Source organism: Mustela nigripes, chromosome 5, assembly GCF_022355385.1.
Source record: "Mustela nigripes isolate SB6536 chromosome 5, MUSNIG.SB6536, whole genome shotgun sequence".
Lineage (NCBI taxonomy): Eukaryota > Metazoa > Chordata > Mammalia > Carnivora > Mustelidae > Mustela > Mustela nigripes.
In genome coordinates this window covers 92,253,749-92,274,606 of record NC_081561.1, presented here as the reverse complement: position 1 = coordinate 92,274,606, position 20,858 = coordinate 92,253,749, and the positions used below count along the sequence as shown (strand labels likewise).

The 20,858-nt window shown below is 38.4% G+C and overlaps 1 protein-coding gene across 5 annotated transcripts in view; it reads right to left on the bottom strand.

The window, feature by feature from the left end:
• Positions 1-20,858, bottom strand: part of UTRN (utrophin) — a 501,914-nt gene that overhangs the window by 242,964 nt on the left and 238,092 nt on the right. For all 5 annotated transcript variants that reach the window (XM_059400879.1, XM_059400881.1, XM_059400882.1 and 2 more), the window contains 4 exons: positions 13,436-13,650; positions 10,975-11,092; positions 8,113-8,318; positions 6,381-6,535 (listed from right to left, as the gene is read on the bottom strand). In XM_059400879.1, coding sequence (XP_059256862.1) covers positions 6,381-6,535; positions 8,113-8,318; positions 10,975-11,092; positions 13,436-13,650 — 694 coding nt within the window. The remainder of the gene's footprint in view (positions 1-6,380; positions 6,536-8,112; positions 8,319-10,974; positions 11,093-13,435; positions 13,651-20,858) is intronic.

Sequence of the window (20,858 nt, the reverse complement as noted above, 5' to 3'; positions counted from 1 at the left end):
CAGGGGTAGGAGCGCTGTTATAGGAGGTGGGCGGAGGGATATCAAGTTTAGGGAATTGTGGCTACCAGACAAAGGCAGAGATTTCTTTAAAATCTTTTTAAACCTATAAATCAAAGAATAAGGATAGGCAGAAAGCAAAAAAGATAACAATATTTGAAGTTTAGAAGGGTAACGTTAGCAGAAACAAGAATTTTTCTTGAAGAAACAAAAGTAACAGACTATAGAATTCTTTGGGACAAGAAATGGTGCACACTGAAAATGTAAATAGCTTCTCATGAAAGATTTGAGGAATCCATGGGTGACAGATTTATAATAGTTTATCTTAAAGGGAACTGGGATTTTTTAAACATAAACTTTCAGCTTTTTAAAAGATTTCTGCTGTAAAAGCAGCTGATATTCTACAAAATAGCTTATAGTTATCTTGTAGCACAACAGAACGTGGCCACCCATCTAAGTGACTTTTTTAATGGTATTTTAAAGATGTTATATAATACTTGATATTTTAAGCAACAAGATATATTATTAATCCAGTGCACATGTACTTATTATAATTGGTCAACAGAGTAAATGCAACCAGGTATCTTTTTTTTTTTTTTAAGATTTTATTTATTTATTTGAGAAAGAGAGAAAAAGAGACAGAGTGTGAGAGAACACAAAAGGTGGACAGGGAGAAGTAGACTCTCTGATGAGCAGAGAGCCCAATGTGGAACTCGGTCCCAGGACCCTGAGATCATGACCTAAGCTGAAGACAGATGCTTAACCAACTGAGCCACCAAGGCACCCCTCTTTTTTCTTTCTATTTTAATGGAAAATAATACCTTCAGAAACCCACAGATATGTGTTGCTAAATTTTGGTATACTTAAAAGGTGATCTTTACAGTTACATGAGATTTAAATATACTTGTCTCTTTTGAGAGGAGAACACTTCTCAACACTCCCACCTTCCAGGCATCAGAAGTTTGAGTGGCATGTAGAAAACTTACAATGAAATAATTCTTTAAGCTTTTCAATGGATGTTTTCACAAGGTAATTCTGTCAGTAAATAAAATAACATTTGGCTAAAAAATGTATTAAATCACACTTTGGGGAAATGCAGTTGATTTGATGAAGAATTAGTACCTGCAAATACACCGCACAATCTGTGGTCCTTTAGGAGACCCAGAGATTGGGTCATCATGATCAAGCACTTAAATATTCACTCCAGGGGATTTATGGAGACTGTTCCAGGCTGCCATTGCCACACCAACTGGGAAGCTCAAGAAAGAAGCCCCCACCGGCCCCATACCCACTCCTTGATGCCTGCCCCTGACCTTATATAACCCAAAGGAGCAGCTCTCCCTAGAACTGCTGCTGTCAGTAAGCAAATATGTAAGACCACAGAGCTATTTCCATGGCAGAATGTACATTACCACATCCTATTTCCCTTTTAGCTATCACTACCAAATACCCAGTGTTTCCTGGCCAACAGATATAGGGCTGTAGCTAATACCACTCCGTGCCTTCCCCAATCTGCTCCACTTCACCCCCCAAACCTTTTTCTGTTATGTCCAGAACTCTGTTCTATGATCAGCAGACCACAGATCAACTCCTTCACCTTATCCTAAGTGAAATTGGTTTCCTTAGGACCATGAGTTCCCCTTGAAAACTTCCAAGGACACTTTTTTCTTTTTCCTCACAGATCCTATATGCCGCAGGTAGTCATTGGAATAAGGGTCCTCCTCCTTGCTTTTCACTGCTGTTTTCCGGCCATTGTCCTCCCACCTTCCAGGCAAAATCCTCCTCTTCCAAAGCACCAGATATTTATCCATGACGTTCATAGACTGACCTCCAGGCCCATGGTCACTGCGTGATGGTTCTAACAGTTGCTCTCTCCCTTGAAAGTTAAGTAGTGTCTGTAAGTCAACTCAAGGTCCACCTGCCAAGCCACAGTGAGGGACTGCAGCACCCAGCAGAAGGGACGTCTGAGACCAGATCATGGACTAGGAGCCGTATCTGGGTCCACTCCTTTACAACCCCTTCCTCTCCCCTGCCTCGGATCTTCCATCTGCATTCCTTCTACTTGCCTCTGAGTCAATGAGCATCGCTACACATTTATTATTATAAACCACAGACAGGCAGTCATCACTGCCCAGCAAAATTCAAGTTCCCCCAGGAAGCTCTGTGCCCCATCTACCAGGATTCTGATGTTACCTGTGATCCTGTTCAAACCTGCCTCAGCCCCACGTCCAACCTGACTCACAGCATATCCCTGCATCATAAAGAGAGCAGATTCACTACAGAGAATTGTTCATCTTCCCACCACATAGTGATCAATAATGTATAAGATATTCCTGATAGCACAAAATTACATTGTCTCATTTCCTTTACAATATCTCAACATAGTTAACTAGGTTGTGTATACATGTACACTGACATATACATATACATAGGCACTCCGGGGTTAACCAACACTTCAGACCCAAATCAGGCATTCACACTTCAAAAGTTACTACAAACACTTTTCAACTTTCAATACATCTCAGTTTACATTAAAAAATGTGTTACCTGGCATTAAGAGATACAAGGGGGAAAACGTTGCACAGACGAAAAGAGCAGGGGTCAATGTACGTCAGTTAGTTAAAAATGTTAGAGACGGGCCTTTTGTTTGCAGAATCCAACATGCTGGGAGCTACTGTGTTTCAGAATTAAGAATTTTCTGCACAATAAAAAGTTATTCTTATGAATGTATCTGTATGACATATTACACATAGTAGGGATGGAGGCAGCAAACATATTAACATTTCTACAGCTAGGAACAAGGCTATTTATACTAAGCAGGATAAATAAAGACTATAATAAATAGCCTCATGTCAATTCAAAGTTTTCTGTTATCAGAGCTATTGGATTTTGGCATCAGAGATAAGAGAACGAGGCCCTGTAGCTGTGAATGGCCAAATTACTTAGGCCAATTGCAATTCATACAAAACATTTCCTTTGAAAGCTGTTATTAAACTTCACACATTATGCTGCGATGACATTATTCCATGAGCAAGTATAATAACCCTTTACCGACCCCCCCCCCCACAATTTGGCTGCCAATGACGCATATACTGAATATGAAGATTAAGAGAGCCCTCATAGACAGCCTCTTTGTGACCACGGTAGAGGGCACAACGGACATATAGTGAAGAATGCTGCATTATTCATAATAGAGGCCCCCGTACAATCTTTAATCAGATCTGATTTCTTAACTCGACACAGATAAGAAACAGTAAGTGGAATCACAGACAGATCCGAGAGGTGGGTACACAGAGCAGTCACCAGCCATCACTGACATTCTGATAACAAAGGAAGAAAACAAATTATTTTTAAAGGATGTAAGAGCCCAAAAGCACAGTTATAAAGGTTTGGATATCAGTCTCAGCTCTGCTCTTTTGAGCTGTATGATCTCGGGCACTCCTTAACTTTCCTCTGCTTCAGTTGATTCACTGACACAGCATTGATGAACACGCTGCCTGTCTCTTATGGTTTGAGGATTAAATAAAGGGATTAGCACAGAGCCTGACAATGGGAAGACACCCAATAAAATTCATACACTAAAAATAAAGCAGAAAATCTCACAAAGCATGGCAGTCTGAATAAATTTACTACCAATTCTTCAGAACTCAGAGCAGGAAGAGCATTATCATAACTTAGCACAGAGAAATATCATCTTGGCCACACTATGTGACTTTGAACATGTCATTCACCATCTCTGAGCCTCGGAGCCTGACATTAGACCATGCACTCTCAATGGAGGTGAGAAGTGGTTCTTCAATGGGGCAGGGTTGGGGAGGGGAGTGGAAAAATCTACCCTTTTTATGTATGAAGCACAACTATAAAGTATAGAAACAGACACACAGTATACTCATGGTATGAAAATTTCATGGGAATGGGGATCTAACAGGGCTCTTTGGGGCTGATAATGTAAAAATGTTGAGAAACACTGGCTTAAATGCAGTGTAAGCCTGTGGATAGCTCTTAAAGCTCTTAAAGTTCGTCACTCTCTCCTTACAACAGTAATGCCAAGAATTTTTTTTTAATGTTGCTTGTAAGTTCATGTGTTTTGTTTAAGGCAAGGAAAGATTTGTATATTCTAGAATGGTCCCCAATTAAAACAGTTAAAAATTGTAAATATCACTGTGTTTAAAAGAGAAAATCCTTGCAATACATAGAACCCCCAGCTGTCACTCATGAAAAGGATCCTGTGAGCTACAGTTTTGCTGTATTTTCTCTGCTTTATAGATAGCAATATACCTAAATCATGTCTAAGTTTTAATGTTGATGTATTTCCTCTGAAAATGCAGTAAGAAACTAGAATAAGCACAATGACTTGTTACTACCATAAAATTGTAACACTGTGCTTGTCTTAACTCTGATAAATGAAAGATCACCTTGGAATATAATTCATTTTTAATTGCCTCTTCCATCTAATCTAACTACTGCTGTAGGCTGTCTTAAAATATTTACAAAGTAAAAGCAAAAAAAAAAAAAAAAAAGAATTTGAGGTGCTAAATAAAGCAGGTTTCACATTCCTAAGTGATCAGTTTTTCTGGTATCGTTTACAACAAAAACAAAGTCATAATTCTTACACATTGATTTTTTTGAAACACTCAGATAAAGTAGGCTTAAGGACTATCTTAATGTTAAAGCTGTCTTAATTGACATGTAATTGACATATAATATATTAGTTTTAGGTGTAGAACATAATGATTGGATGTAAGTATATACTGCAAAATGATTAACACAGTAAGTTTGGTTAACATCTATCACCGCACATGGTTACACATTTTTTTTCTCTTGTGATGAGAACTTTTAAGATCTGCCTGGTAACATTCAATTACACAATACAGGCTTGCTAACTGTGGTCACCACACTGCATTATTATATCCCTAGGATTTACTTATCCTATAACAGGAAGTTTATACTTTAAAGCCGTTTTTAATTCACTCTCTTCCCTGCCTTAGTTTTGGGATCCTTACTGTATCCAAGGAAGCTGTTACAACAGATTGAAACAGCTGTACTAAAATTCTAGAAAGAGCAGGATAATAGCTATCTTCTGCTTTAACTACTCTTTAGTGTTGTATGTGCTACCCTACTCTTATTTCCTCCAGAATCCTAGGTATATGTAGCAACATATATATATTCATACTCATATACTGCCTCGTAATTCTTGTCTTCGGGTTTCCCAAAAATCTAAAATCTATTTTATAGACTCTAACTAAAAATGACATTATAAAAATGTATAAAACACCTCCATGTCAAGCGGTTATTAAATGCTTGGCCATACTTTATTACCAGTAATATGCATCATAAAGTGTTTTAGTATTATCCATTTTATTCACTCCAAAATAAATGCGTTTTGATACAAATTTGCTTTCAGGTGGTTATATCTGAATAGATAAAGATGTGTGTGAAACCATAATTTCATTAGAAACAGGCATTCCCTGTACTATGCAAGAAGTAAACACTTTTTCCTGATGATGAATTTAACTATGCTATTTTAAAGAGTTGCTAACCACTGTTTACAGTTCCTCAGACCCTAGGTGTTCAAGTGACAGGAAAATCTCTCTGGTAAATACATATGCTATTTTAGACTGTTCCAAATATACTGACTAGACAGAGTGATGGAAAGAAAACAAATTAGATGAAGCCCTAAATACACATAGTGTATTTCAGAAGTCTGGCACTGGATCCATGCATTCTCAGCTTCAACTAAGGATGACCTCGCCAAAGAGCACATGACTTTAATTATATATAGTTTTATTTTTTTTTAATATTTTATTTATTTATCTGACAGAGAAAGAGAAAGACAGCACACACAAGCCGGGGGAAAGGCCAGCAGAGGGAGAAGCAAACGTCCCCCCCGAGCAGAGAGCCTGACGCAGGGCTGGATCCCAGGACCCTGGGATCATGATCTGAGCCAAAGGCAGACGCTTAATGGGCGGAACCACCCAGGCACCACTATTTTCATTATAATTAGGGATAATATTACCCTCATGCATCTGTAAATACCTCACCAGTCCTTACCCCCAGTGTACTACAGGATATATTCCAGGTAATGCTGGGAGGCATAAGAAAATCAGAACACATAAAATGATGTTTGGCAAGGTTTAGATTCATTCAAGGAAAAATTCCATTGCAGAAATTCAAATAGACAATGTATAAATATACCTTCTGTACTAAGTGTGATACTAACTCAGCACTGGGCAAAAATTTTTAAAAAGTAACAAAAATATTTATTTCTGGTAGTCTCATATTTGGCATGTTTCCATGAGAAAGCCAAAGCCAAAGACTGTCAAATTCTCACCTCTACATGCATTTACCTGCCAGGCCCTTCATGTTACCTTTGTTCATGTTACCTTTGTTTGAGGTTGATCCATGATGTTTTTAAGTACTCAGTGGTTTCTTTCACATTCCTGGTGTCATCATTACCATAGTCCTCCAGCAGTTTCTGCAGAACGTTTTCAAACGCCATTACAATACCATCACCAGGACCCAGTTCTTGAAGCAATACCTAAGGTGTAATTGCAGGTGTCATTATTAGATTCGGTCACTCGGTAACTAGTACTACCTAAACCATGGTTCTCCTCATAGGTTTCAACAAGTTTTAGACACAAATATCAAAAGAAAAAAGCAAATTATGGGACAAACTCTTGAACATAGCTTAAATAAAAGTAATTCTGTAAGTAAAAAGGCAAATGTCTAAGGAATGATCAGGTACACAGCAGATATTAAGAGGCTATCTTTACCTTTGAGGGATACTTTACTTCCTCAAAGCATTTATCTTTTTCCTTTGTTCTGCTACATATCTGATCCTTATAGCAACATGCATCATACAGGAATGAACTTACTATAGAGTTTCTCTCTACATGCTGGCAGGAAGGAAAAGAGCCAACAATATGGAAGTCTTCTGTGCCCCTGGGTCACGGTGCCTGTTGACAAAGTTAACTGCTTGGGTGGATCAAGTAGCCAAGCCAGGTTTACTAAGAATTGCTATTAAATAATTAAACTGATGCTGAGTGTGTCCACAGGCATTGGTTTTCTACCTCTCAGAGCCCCTGGATCAAGATACTCTCCATGAAATCTAAATGAGAAATGAATGTTCCCATAATGCTTTTTATAGCAACTGGCAAAAAAAAAAAAAAAAAAAAAAATCTATCCTAGAGTCTGAATAGAAAATTTAGAAATGAATATTCTGTCTGAATAATAGATGATTGAAGCATTCATCTCACTTTTAATTGTATTCCTCTAGTTAACTATCCTGGGGCGTTGCTGATTATTATATTTGAGTCATTTGGTGAAAACAATCAGCAGATGTCATAAACACAGAAAATGATCCACAAAATCAGGACACCTGGCCACTTGATTTTTAAATTGTAACCACAGAAAGTCTACATGTGTGAATTATAAAAACATGCTCTCAAGTCTTAGATTTTGTTTCCCATATATTCTACACAAATATACACTTTCATCTTAGGCTCACTGAAGGGCAAATAAATATTATGCCAAAATATAACCTAAAAACTATACCCTCTAATTCAAAAACATTTTCTGTAATTATAGAGAGAATTTAAAATACCATCGATGTTCAATATCATCAACTTTATATTCAAACCAATCAAAAAAGTTACCTACTCTGATGATATAGATAAAACAGTTTAGTTATAAAAGTATTAAAAGGAACTAAACTTATTACCTGAATTGTTCAGTACACTAGCTTCAAACGAAAATCTCAGAAAATTTCATAAATAAAAATAAGCTTCAGAGCAGACATGGAAGACAGAAAAACAGAGGGTTCCTGAGATACTGAAAATACTCTCTTTCTAGGTGCTGGTTCATGGTTGTGTTCCATTTGCAAAGAATCCGTGAGCAACACATCTGTTACACAAGCATATTTCTACTTGTTACACCTCCTGAAATTTTTCAACGACCTTCCTGGTCAAATTCTTTATATAAATTTCAATGTATATTCAAAGCAATGGGAAAATATCATGACAAGGGTCCTAAAAATTACAGTTACCAAAGAACAAAAAAGTACATCCAATAAATTAATAATGCCCAAGAAAGCGCCACAAATCTAATGAGTCTTACTTGATTATCAGAAATCTGCTTGATAAGCGGATCCCTTCGGGCTTGTTGGAGAATATAGAATCGGGCCTCGTATTTTCTCATAAGTTCCTCGGTTTCCTCCCTGTGGTCATCCCACTGAAGACTGTCAATAATCATATCCTCTAGCTGCTGCTGTCTTAACTCGACACCATGCTGAGTGCTGTCCCACTGGTTCTTGACCTTTTCCACTGAGGAAGCATACAAAAATAATCCCAGAAACTATCAGGAAAGGGGAAAAAATACCTGATTTCAAATTTATCATAAGTAAGGTTATAAATAGAAAAGAAAAAGAAGGCAAGTTGCTGTATACATTTTTAAGGGAATTTAATACATGTCTACCATACCGTACAACCAACACATCTCTGTGAAACTATTGTTGAAAGAGAATCTTGAATTAAATTCTATTTTAAATGCACTGAAATATCTCACAATAAAAATATCTACGATGGATAAACCAAAAATTATAAAGAAAATATATTCCTCTCTGATGTATATTCACAGATCGTGGTTTGATGAAGGCAGAGTTTAACAATACTTTATGACAGAACTTTAAGACACAGAGGCAGTCACTTGTCATCCTCAAAGGAGATACTCGAAGGTTGTCAAGATTTTACAAGGAAATAATCTATTTAAGAATACTTTTCATATTTGTCCTTCTGTTGCATGAAACCTGTCTAAAAGAAAGTATTTTTATACACTCAAGAGAAACACTAAAAGCAAATTAGATTCAAGTTCTATCTACCCAGTACCTCTTTACCATAAAAAAATCCACATTAGTTCTTTTCCTCTTTCTTTTTAGTATTCCTTTCTATCTTTCTTTCTTTCTCTCTTCTGTCTGCTCTCCTTCCTTTTTCTCCCTTCCTTTCTCTCCTCTTCTCATTTTTAACATGAAGCTAAAGAGAGACCTAAAGAAACTTAAATCTTTGGTTAATTACTTCATGAATAGTTCAAGATCTTGAACTGAAGCACTAGTAAACTATAGCTTTGAATGATTTCAACAACCCACTGATAATAAGTAGGTAGGAAATTAAAAATATTCTTCTAGAAGATGCTTCGGATGTCACACAGACTGGAGAGCAATAGTTAAATACCAAGCCATTAAGTACTTAACGATAAAATAACATTGCAGCTAAGTCGTATCGGGACCTACTGGTAAAATTCTTGGGATATCAAGGGGATACCGCAAACCATAAGTGATTGATTTAAGACTGCTCAGAACACTGAAAATCATACTTACATGTAATAATTTTTAAAAATCATTCAATGAGATCATCTTTTAAGCTGTATTGTTTAACAATTTAAATAGATTGCTTATTTTCCACTTACAGAGAGAACAAATTTATCATCATGTTGTACTTGTCAGTTAAAAAGTTACATAAAGTACTAATGACCAATGCTATTACTAATAGAATCTTTTAATATTGAATAAAATGAAAGCCATCAAGTGAGAGCATGTATCATAGGTTTATCATTAAAAATAAGCAAGTTGTTCTATTCTTTGTGAATAAGTGCTAAAAGCAGGTTATTGTAGGCAGTACACTCCTGCTGAGAATATTTTTTTCATATGATGAATAATGACAAAGATTATGCAGCCTCTATGCAAATAAAAAAGGGGAGAAAACAAAGAGCGGGAGTTAAATTGGAAAGGGAAAATATTCAGAAGAAGAAAGAAAAGTCTTGTCAAAAACCTTAAGAGAAACTTTGGACAAATAGGAGGTGGTTAAAAATAATAATAATAAGATAGTAGAAAAAGCAAAATGAAGAGGACTTTGTAAATGGTTTGGTGTCGCTGAAGCAGAAAAGCGCTTCTGCCCTGTGATGAGAAATGGAATCACTCCAGAGTTCCGTCCAGTACAAGCAACCCTTCAATTAAAAAAAAAATACAGGGGTGCCTGGATGGCTCGGTGAGTTAAGGCCTCTGCCTTCGGCTTGGGTCACATTGTGGCTTGGGGTCCTGGGATTGAGTCCCGCATCAGGCTCTCTGCTAGGTGGGAAGCCTGCTTCCCCCCCTCTCTCTCTGCCTGCCTCTCTGCCTACTTGTGATCTCTATCTGTTAGATAGATAAGTGGGATCTTTAAAAAAAAAGAGGGATGGGGCACCTGGGTGGCACAGTACATTGAGCATTTGACTCTTGGATTGTTTCCACTTGGGTCACGATCTTGGGGTTACGGGATCAACCCTGCATCAGACTCCATGCTCAGCCCTCAGCAGGGAGTCTGCTGGAGATTCCCTCTCCCTCTGCCCTTCTCCCTGCTTGTACTCACTCTCCTCTCTCTCTCAAATAAATGAATAAATCTTTTTTTTTTCAAGAGAGAGAAAGAAGGAAAATGGCTTATGTAGTAAAAATAAACCAACACTGTAAGACACTAAAAGTTCTCTAACTTATCTCTTTCAATAATATTGCTGTGGCCACATTTATTTTAAAATTGAAACATACTTTTTATAGGAGGAAGAGTTGACTTTCTTCCCTTCAGAAATATTAGACAAGGTAATAAAATAACTTCCAAAGGAGTATCTCCTTTGAGGATGACAAGTGACTGCCTCTGTGTCTTAAAATCAGGAATCTTTTAATTAAAGATTAAAAATAAAAGAAATTCCAACTAAAAGAAAAAATAATCCAATGTACCAGTAACAAACTTAAAAGTAATAACGTTAACACTTTAAGGAACGCATGTGGGAAGAGTAACAAGGTTCACAAAAAAATTAAAATCAAAGGAGAACTGTACTTATTAATAGAGCATCAAATATCAAATAATATAAATTTCTGGTTGAATAATCTGTGCATTTAAGTGTGTTACCATTTTCAGAGAAAGAGGATGATACATGTTTTTTTTTTTAACGTACATTTTTCTGTGATCGCTGTTCTCACATCTGAACTGGAAGCCTTATTTTTCAAGTTCTGTGCCAATGTAAAAACATAATCAAGCTGAGGATGGCGTTGTTCTAAGTCAGCCTTTGTGATCTGTTAAGAAAAAATGATTATTAAGATAGGTTATTAAGATAGCCTTACCCTAACAGTACTACTAAAAGTGCAAGACTGGTGTGCTGACATCAAAATTGTTGTTTTCCTCCTATGCAGGATAGTGAGGCATCAGCAATATAGCAGAAAAGAGCAAGGTTTGAAGTCAAAGGTCCTGGGTTCAAATCTCAGCTCTGCCACTTATCATCTGGGTCACCTGGCAAGGCACTTTACTCTGTTTTTTGTTTTCACAAAGAGAAATAATAGAAAACTTATAGCTCGGCTATATCAAGTCTGAGGAGATTCGATGAAGAAAAATCCCTAAGAGAAAATGGTCTGAAAACCTTAGCAGTGACTTCTGATGACACCCTGGGTGTCTGCCCTACATGATACACACACACAAACTAATGTCACCTACAGGGATGGGGGTGAGGCATTCAAAAGATACTACTGGAGTAATTGCAGATTAAATAATCTCAGACAAGAAAAATGCTGCTCTAGAGAATTTGTCTCAGCACCAATTTGGCAGGTAAAAAGTTTTAAAAATCAGGAATCGGGGTGCCTGGGCAGCTCAGTCAGTTAAGTGTCTGCCTTCTCATCAGGTCATGATCCCAGAGTCCTGGAATCGAGCCCCACATTGGGCTCCCTGCTCAGCTGGCAAACTGTTTCTTTCTCTGCTCCTCTCCCCCATCCGTGCTCGCTCGCTCGCTCACGCTCTCTCTCTCTCTCTGTCTGAAATAAATAAATGAAATCTTTAAAAATAAAAAAAAAAATAGGAATATAGTGTGTTTTAAGCATAGAACTAATAAATAATTGTAACAATTAGAAAACACAATTTCCAGTAAGTACAAACATGATGCCAGAGATTCTCTCCCAGCCCTTCCTCTTTTAAATTCATTACTTTTGCAGATTTCAATTAGCCTTAAAGTGTCAAATATTATTTCTAAATGGATTATTCACAACTTCTAATCCTGAATCCCAGAGAGACATTTCAATGAAGGCTGATTATTTCCTTCTAAATGGCCCAAGAACCACTCAACACAACACATCTGAAACTAAATCACTTAAACCCTCATCCACAGCCCATTTCTTCTATTCCTTATTTCCGCTAATTGCAATAGCATCGTGTTAGCCACTCAGAAAGGGCTCTTTTGCTTGCCTTAAGCATCTCTTGCCTCCAATTTATCCTAAGCACTAAAAAGCATCCCAGTCTTCCCATCAATGCCAAGCACTGTTATCATCAGTCCGCAGCCACCGTTAACAAAGGAAAAGAAAGGGGGAATAAGATGCTCGCCAACTGTCTATAGACTAAAACCCCAAGGGGCCTATGCTTAAAACATGGTCAATGAGCTCCTTCCCAAAGTGAACTTGAACCTATCTTTGCGACCTTTCTTCCCACTACACTTCTTTATTGCACAAATGTTGAACCAACATCCTTCCCGCTCCACTGCTGCATGCCTGTCTTCACTCTGTTCCCTCTATTAGGAATGTCATTTATCTCCAGAGATCAAAATCCCACGTAGTCTGTCTTCTACCATTGTGAACTAAGCTCCTTTCTCACTGTGGCTCCTCTAACAGGTGGTCTGGACCTATCCCACAGCTTATTTCAGATTCTGCCTTGCTGTAGTAACTTGTCTACCTAGGTATATTTGGTGCTTCTACCTCACCTTGGGCATATTTACAATTTGGGGGTAAAATTAATACCTACCTCAAAAGACCATTAAAAAAGTGAATGACATATAACATGTAAAATACTTAGAAAACTACTCAGCAGATATTAAGCACTGAATAAAAGTTAGCAATTATTATTTTATGGTATATTTCCAATTTCTATCTAGTACGCTCTTTTCAGTATCCCTACGCAACACGTAACCTAGAACCTGGTACACAATGAATACTGCAGATTTATATTAGATGGGGTATGTATAATGGCTAGAGTCTAACCAGAAAATTCTCACTTCTAAAATCAGGAATTAAATAAGTTCATTATGAAAGAGTTTAAAAGGTGCTTCAGGAGAATATCCCACATCAGACAAAGTATTAAATCTCACACGAATTTACTTTTGTATTGATGTGCCTCACTGCATGGCATCAGTTTTAGATTTTTAAAATACACTGAGCCTCTCACTTCATGTTGGTAAATGTCATCTCACCAGCACACTGGAAAGGCAAGATAGGATTTACTCCTCGGAGCCAGGCAAACACAGCATGGCGGTTTGACAGATAAAGAGTTTTTTTTAAAGTCCATTCTCCCAGAGTTTAGAACAAACAAAGGAGATCCAAACAGATTTTGTCTGTTTCTGTGTTGTGGCATTTCCCTGACAAGCCTCAACACGATGTACTTACTTTCATTCGGGAAACTGTCTTATTGATCTCTTCTATATCCCCAACGGTGACAATGTTGGACTTCAACATCTGGTCGATCAGGACCAGCCAGTCCGCTAGCTCCGTGATTGTTTTATCCAGATCAGCAGGAACTGAAATTTCTGAAGTACGAGGAGACTGAACAGGAATGTCTGACGCAGATGATACTAGCACCACCTTTTGGACACCAGGATGAGCTGAAATTTAGAAACGTGGCAAAGTATTAATACAGCAATGGGATGTTGTGACTGTGGTGGCCTAGTGGTGATGTGTGTGTGTGTGTGTGTGTGTGTGTGTGTATTTACATAAAATTTAGTTGAAGTAAAAAAAAATTGTAGGAACTTTTCACGTCTTCATACTAAAATGACAATGGCATTTCCTGTCATATCTGTATGTCTGTGGTAGTTATAAAGCCAACAAAATCATCCCACAACATTCTGGGGCCTCAAAAACTCAGAAGTCACTAACACTGACACCAAGAGAAGAGAAAATAAAAAACAAATCAACCACAGGAAAACTAGGACTGCAATTTTATTTTGTCAAGATGCTTGCCTTAATTATGAAGTCAATTTATTCTAATTTTCTATGCTTTTCCAATTAATTAGATAGTATGAGTGTAAGTCATTCTTAATAAAACTGAAAGAGGGCTTCCACTACCTCCATTTTGACCTCAAACTTTCTAATTGATTAAGTTCTTTCAAGTTTATCTCTGAACTCAGGCAAAAGACTCAGGGGGAAAAGCATCTCCTGATGGGAAGCGAAACTACCCCCTCAAGCAATAGCCCTGAGTCAGCAAGTCTCTGTGTGCGTGACTCCGGGATGATGGCTCGATCTTCACTGCCCACCTGCGGGTACACACCTACCTTTGTCCCACATTTTCCTTATATAAACCTGAAAAGACTTTTCAGCACTTCGGCGACAGTCTTGGAGATACTAGTCCACTGTCTTCCCGATGTTGGCCTCGCTGAAATAAAGCTCTTTCTTCTTTCACCACCACTGGTCTCTCTGCCTTTGGATTTTGTCAGTGGCCAGTGGCTGAACTTAGTCTGTTTAGACCCTGGGCACCAGGGGCTCCTACACCTTTGGGCCCCAGGTACAAAATCACTGTGAATACTTATGTTATAATCTATGTATACATTCCTTAGTTAACCTGTATCCCACAGATGAATACTTAAATTGTTCCTGAAATCTTATTTTAAAAAGGAATATGCAAGGGTTATCTTCTTATGTGGCAAACTTTGCAAATTTTTAACTACCGCCTTAGCATAAATTTCCCAAAGGAGAATCCTTGGATCAGAAAATGAAAAAGGTTAATGTATCTAATACTTATTAACAAACTTTTCCTTAAAAGTTGGAAATCTGGACTTCCAGCAGCAGTGTATGAACTGACAAAATTCCTATATCCATACCAACAATATTCTTTTTAATGGATAAACACATCTTTCGCCACGGTTTTCATTTACTGTTTTTTTTTTTTTATTTTCAATGAACACAAAATTTTTTTATGTTTATTAACCAAATACGGTAAAATTTATAACTGTGTTCTTTATCTGCTTCCTTATCAGTTGGGATGAACTCTTTACACAGGAGAGATGAACTTTTGCCATATTGGTGAAAACAATGTTTCTACTTCAGGATTTAATTTTTGTTTCTTTATAACATATAGATATTAATAAACCTACAGTGATCAAACTCATAAATCGGTCTTGGGAGACTGTTTTCCTAGAATTTTTAAAGTTAGACTCTTGCCTTCTCCAAAGATTTGATAAATATTTTTTTCTATTTTTTCTGTTTGTCCATTCTTGCCTTGCTTTAGTTTTGATATAAGAGAGAGCTGAATTAATTATTAGATACATCTGGACTCTACTTTAGCATACAATATATTAAATAAGGCTTAAATTATTTTCTAAAATATATAGTCATTCTGCAAATTAAGCACAATTCTAACAAAAATTCCAGCAGTTCTGTGTGTAACTTGACAAAACCATATATTCAAAAATCTGATTTTCAAATCAATACAGAAAAGGACCACAAACAGTCAAAGCAGGTGGAGGGTTAAGCCCTACCTGATATTCAGTTGTATGACTTAGCTAATAATGAAGGATTCACAGTGTTATATGGACCCACACATTCAAACAGACCAGTGGAAGAGAAGAGCCACAGTTCACAGGTGGCAGAGAAACCTGACCTTGGCACAGACTGCATTAAAGATCAATGAGGAGGAATTTACTGGCCAATAAATGATACTGGCAAAAGTGGACACCCATGGCTGGAGCGGGGAGATGATGGGGCAGAATTTGACCTCACATACCCTGGGAAAATTAATCCTGGTAGATTAAGGACCTGAATATGAAAACCAAAATTGTACAACTGCTAGTTGAAAATATAAAAAAAGAATCTTTGACTTCAGAGTACTAAAAATGCTCTAGAAACACAAAAATGGGAAGCCAATAACAGATCACTAATGTTTAAAAATTCTGAAAACAGCACCATTAATAAAGATGTTAGAAGCCATAAACTAAGGGAGAGGGATTTGCAATGCACACTCTAAACAAGGAATCTGTAACCAAAATAATTTTTTAAACTCCAAAAATACCAACAGACAATCCACGAAAGAAGAAGCAAGCAAGAAAGAAACATAAAAAAAGGCTCAGTCACACGGGCCTCTGGGGAAATGCAAATGGAAATGAAATGCCCCATCTCTCTCTGTAGTCACAGGTCCCCAAAGTAACCTCTGGGGAGCTCTGGGTACCCAGAAACCCTTCCAAGGGCTGTGGATGGCCAAATCATGATTATTGTAATAAGTGATTTGCCTTTTCGTGCTCATTCTTTCCCAAGTATAGGGTGTTTTTTAATCTTCTTTTAAACTTAATCCAATTAATTAACATACAATGTATTATTGGTTTCAGAGATTGAGTTCAGTGATTCATCAGTCTTACAAAATACCCAGTGCTCATTACATCACGTGCCCTCCTCAATGTCCATCACCAGGTTCCCTTATTTCCCTACTCCCTTCCCCTCCCGCAATCCTCAGTGTGTTTCCTGTGATTAAGAGTCTCTTACAATTTGTCTCCCTCTGATTTCATCTTACTTTTCCCTCTCTTACCCTATGATCCTCTGTTTTGTTTCTTAAATTCCATATATGAGTGAGATCCTATGATAATTCTTTCTCTGATTGAGTTATTTCACTTAGCATAATACCTCTAGTTCTATTCCCATTGTTGCAAATGGCAAGATTTCTTTTTTTTTTTTTTTTGGATGACTGAGTAGTAATATCCCATTGTATTTATATACTACATCTTCTTTATCCATTCATCTGTTGATGGACATCTAGGCTCTTTCCATAGTTTGGCTATTGTGGACAGTCTGCTATAAACATTGGGGTGCACGCACCCCTTCGGATCACTACATCTGTATCTTTGGGGTAAATACTCGTAGTGCAATTGCTGGGTCATTAGGGTAGCTCTATTTTGAACTTTTTGAGGAACCTCCATGCTGTTTTCCAGAATGGCTGCACCAGCTTGCATTCCTACCAACAGTGTAGGAAGGTTCCCCTTCCTCTGCATCCTCACCAGCATCTGTCACTTCGTGACTTGTTAATTTTAACCATTCTGACCGGAATGAGGTGGTATCTCATTGTGGTTTTGAGTGGTTTTTTAACTCAAGGCTACATGACATGTGATATCATAACACACCAAATGCAGAAGTGGATTTAAAATCCAGATGTCCCCTAATTTGGTAAAAACTAAAAAATTTTCAAAAATGGAAAGCAATGTCATGTTTCTAATTAAATTTGGTTTTGTCTTAGAAAAACTAATTTCTAACATTATATTAATAAGAATATATTAGTTTTACTGACATAATGAATAGATTCATTATCACTATTTTAAATAAATTAATAAATAATTCTTTAAATTTTTGTTTTATTTTTTAATTGGGTAAATATTTATAAACATAACTCACACAATGAAAGCTCTTAGAGGATCCTCTACAATTTTTTTAAAAGTGTAAGGGGTCCTGAGAACACAATGTTGAAGTGCTGATAACATGTACAACAATGACAGCCCTCACATGGCTGGTGGAAGAAGGAACTGCAACAATATGTCTAGACAGGACCTAGTCAAGGAGAAGTTCTCCATATTCCCTGACCCAGTAATTCTACCATTATATACCTTAAAAATAACTCGCTTTTCACTCTTCCCCATGCTCACTTGTCACTTTCTTTATAGTTTCAAAAAACTCAAAACAACCTAAATATTCATTCATTGTTTCAAATCATCAAATACCTAGTAGAGGTCTACTGTGTGCAAGGCACTATTCTAGATGCTGCAGGGATGGGAGTGGGCAAGACAAAGAGCCCACCCTCACGGAGCCTGCATTCTGGTGGGGTGGAGGGACATAGGATATGAAGTAAACCCAATACAAGCAGATGGAGAGAGACAGGATGTATTTGAGATCTGGTGGACGGGATCAGGAAGGGCCTAGCTGAGGGGACATTTGAGAAGAGAACTGAATGAAGGGAGCATGTGAAACAAGCAGATCGCTGAAGGAAGGACATCTGAAGAAGAAGGAAGAAGAAATAGCAAGCACAGAGGCCATAAATGGAAATGTTCTCGGCATGTTAGAAATAGCAAGAAAACCAGTGTGTCTGAAGTAAAATAAACAAAGGGAAAAGTGGTAAGAAATGAGATTAGAGGGATGGACAGAGGGCAGATCATACCCAGTCTTCTGGACCACAATAAGACTTCAGCACTCAGTGTGGATGACGAAAGAGAGAACAAGATTGTGGTGAGCCAGGAGGGACACAATAAAACATATGTTTCGAAAGCGTGACTTAGCTGCTATCAGAATAGATTACAGAAGAGTGGAAAGGCAAGAACAGAATCGGGACAGTGAGAAGGGAGACTATTCCAGTAACAGAGACAAAAGATGAGGGCGTTCAAGATCATGAAAGCAGCTGGGATGAGACATGGGACTGATAACTTGCTGACAGATTTGATGTGCAATCCAGGAAAGAATCAAGGGTGACTTCAAGTGTACTGGCCTGAGAACTGGGTGAAAACCCTCTAAAGTTAAAATGTGGCTAAAGCCACAGGACTGGTGAGCACACTAGACGAGTGAGTTTGGAGAACCGCTGTGAATCTGTGCCCTGGAGAACGACACATCAGGGACCATGCACAGACCAGAGCTGCAGGCACCAAAACGTATGCTGCTGAGAATGGCCCAGCAGAGAGGAGAGAGGGAGGGGAGGTAAAAAGCCATGAGAAGATGTGATCCAAGGCGAGTGGAGGAAATGATCAAAGAAAGAAAGAAAGACAAATCGTCCATGGGATAGGGAGGAAACATGCACAGTCTGTGAGGACAGATATAGTAGGGAAACCCACTTATAGGGATTCACTGATGGGAAAAAGAAGATCTTGCTGGACAGAAAATGTTTTTGTCTTTTCAAAATGAGAAGTCATTAGTGGAGAGATGGGTAATAAGGGGCACTCAGAGAAAAGTACAGTAGGATTGCCTATGGGGGCTGAGCACCCGCTGAGGAGGGTCAGCAAGACGCTGGCTTCAAAAAACCTCAAAAAAACAATATGCCAAGTGAAAGAAACACTGTCTGAGAAATACCCAGAAGAGCGGACCCATGGAGACAGAGCACAGACGAGGGGTCACCATGCATGGGGGTAGAGCAGAATGGGGAAACACTGCTAAATGAGGAAGAGGTTTCACTGTGGAGTGATGGAAAGAGTGTGGACCTAGACAGACACAGTACCTGCACAAACCTGTGAATGTACTGAATGTCACGGGAATGTTCACTTTAAAATGGTTCTTTTTTTAGACTTAATAAAAAGAAGAGGAAATGGAATTAGAACACTGTGGAGGAGGAGAGGGGACACACTGAAGTAAGTTTCAGGTCTCCTAGGGTTCCAGGGACAAGTATCTAATTAAGAATGAACTACCGGGACGCCTGGGTGGCTCAGTTGGTTAAGCAGCTGCCTTCGGCTCAGGTCATGATCCCGGCGTCCTGGGATCGAGTCCCACATCGGGCTCCTTGCTCCACAGGGAGCCTGCTTCTCCCTCTGACTCTGCCTTCCACTCTGTCTGCCTGTGCTCGCTCTCGCTTGCTCTCTCTCTGACAGATAAATAAATAAAATCTTAAAAAAAAAAAAGAATGAACTACCCACCTAATAGAAAGAAGGCCATAGTGACACTAGACTTCTAAATGTGTATTAAAATTTTCTCTGTTCCTTTGTCATAACGTTTCAAAAGATAAGATAACCTATTGCTCTTTCATAAAATGCATCAAGTCTGTTCCCCGGAGGCATAGCGTTGAGCTTTGTTTGCAATGCAGTACTACCCAAATGTTAATTCAAGTGCTTTGAATATAATCAACAGACCCATCAAGCCCCAGGTATTTTGGGGGCAAGGTACTGGGAAATACAAGTAAAATAGATGACAATCTCGGCTCTCACCAAGTTTGTGACCTCAAAGAGTTTTTTAAAAAATATTGTCGCTCATCACTTTTTCAGAATCCTCAGAAGAAACGGGGTTGGGGAGGACAGGACAAGTAAAAGGTGGAGGAGGAGGGGAGGGAAGGACAGAGGGTGAAGGAAGGAAAGGAGGGAGGCGTAGTTGAGGAATAAGAAGAAAGGGGAGGAAGAGAGAAGAGAGGGAGGAGAAAAAGAAGGGGGGAAGGAGAGGAAGAGGAAGACAGGGAAAATCAGCAGCAGCACCAGAGCGCACACAGAGGAAGTGGAGAGTTCGGGTTTATCACACATGGGGGCTCACCTGGTGGCTCAACAGAGGGAGAACAAGGCAAGGAGGTTTCAAGATCCTGCAAGGCAGCGAAGAGCAGTGACCACAGTGGCTACTGAGCGGCAGCCTGCCTGCTACTCCAGACAAGGAGAGAAGGAAATGAAAGAGCAAGAAAACTTTTCTGCAAAGGAAACAGTCAACAAAACGAAGAGGCAACCCATGGAATGGGAGAAGATATTCACAAAGGACACTATAGACAAAGGACTGATATCCAAGATCTATAAGGAACTCCTCAAACTCAACACACACAGAACAGATAAGCATGTCAAAAAATGGGCAGAAGACATGAACAAACACTTCTCCAAAGAAGACATACAAATGGCTAACAGACACATGAAAAAATGTTCATCATCATTAGCCATTAGGGAGACTCAAATCAAAACCACATTGAGATACCACCTTATACCAGTTAGAATGGCCAACATTAACAGTACAGTAAACAACAAGTGTTAGAGAGGATGTGGAGAAAGGGGAACCCTCTTACACTGTTGGTGGGAATGCAAGTTGGTGCAGCCACTTTGGAAAACAATGTGGAGATTCCTTAAGAAATTAAAAACAGAGCTTCCCTATGACCCTGCAATTGCAGGGTCATAGGGAA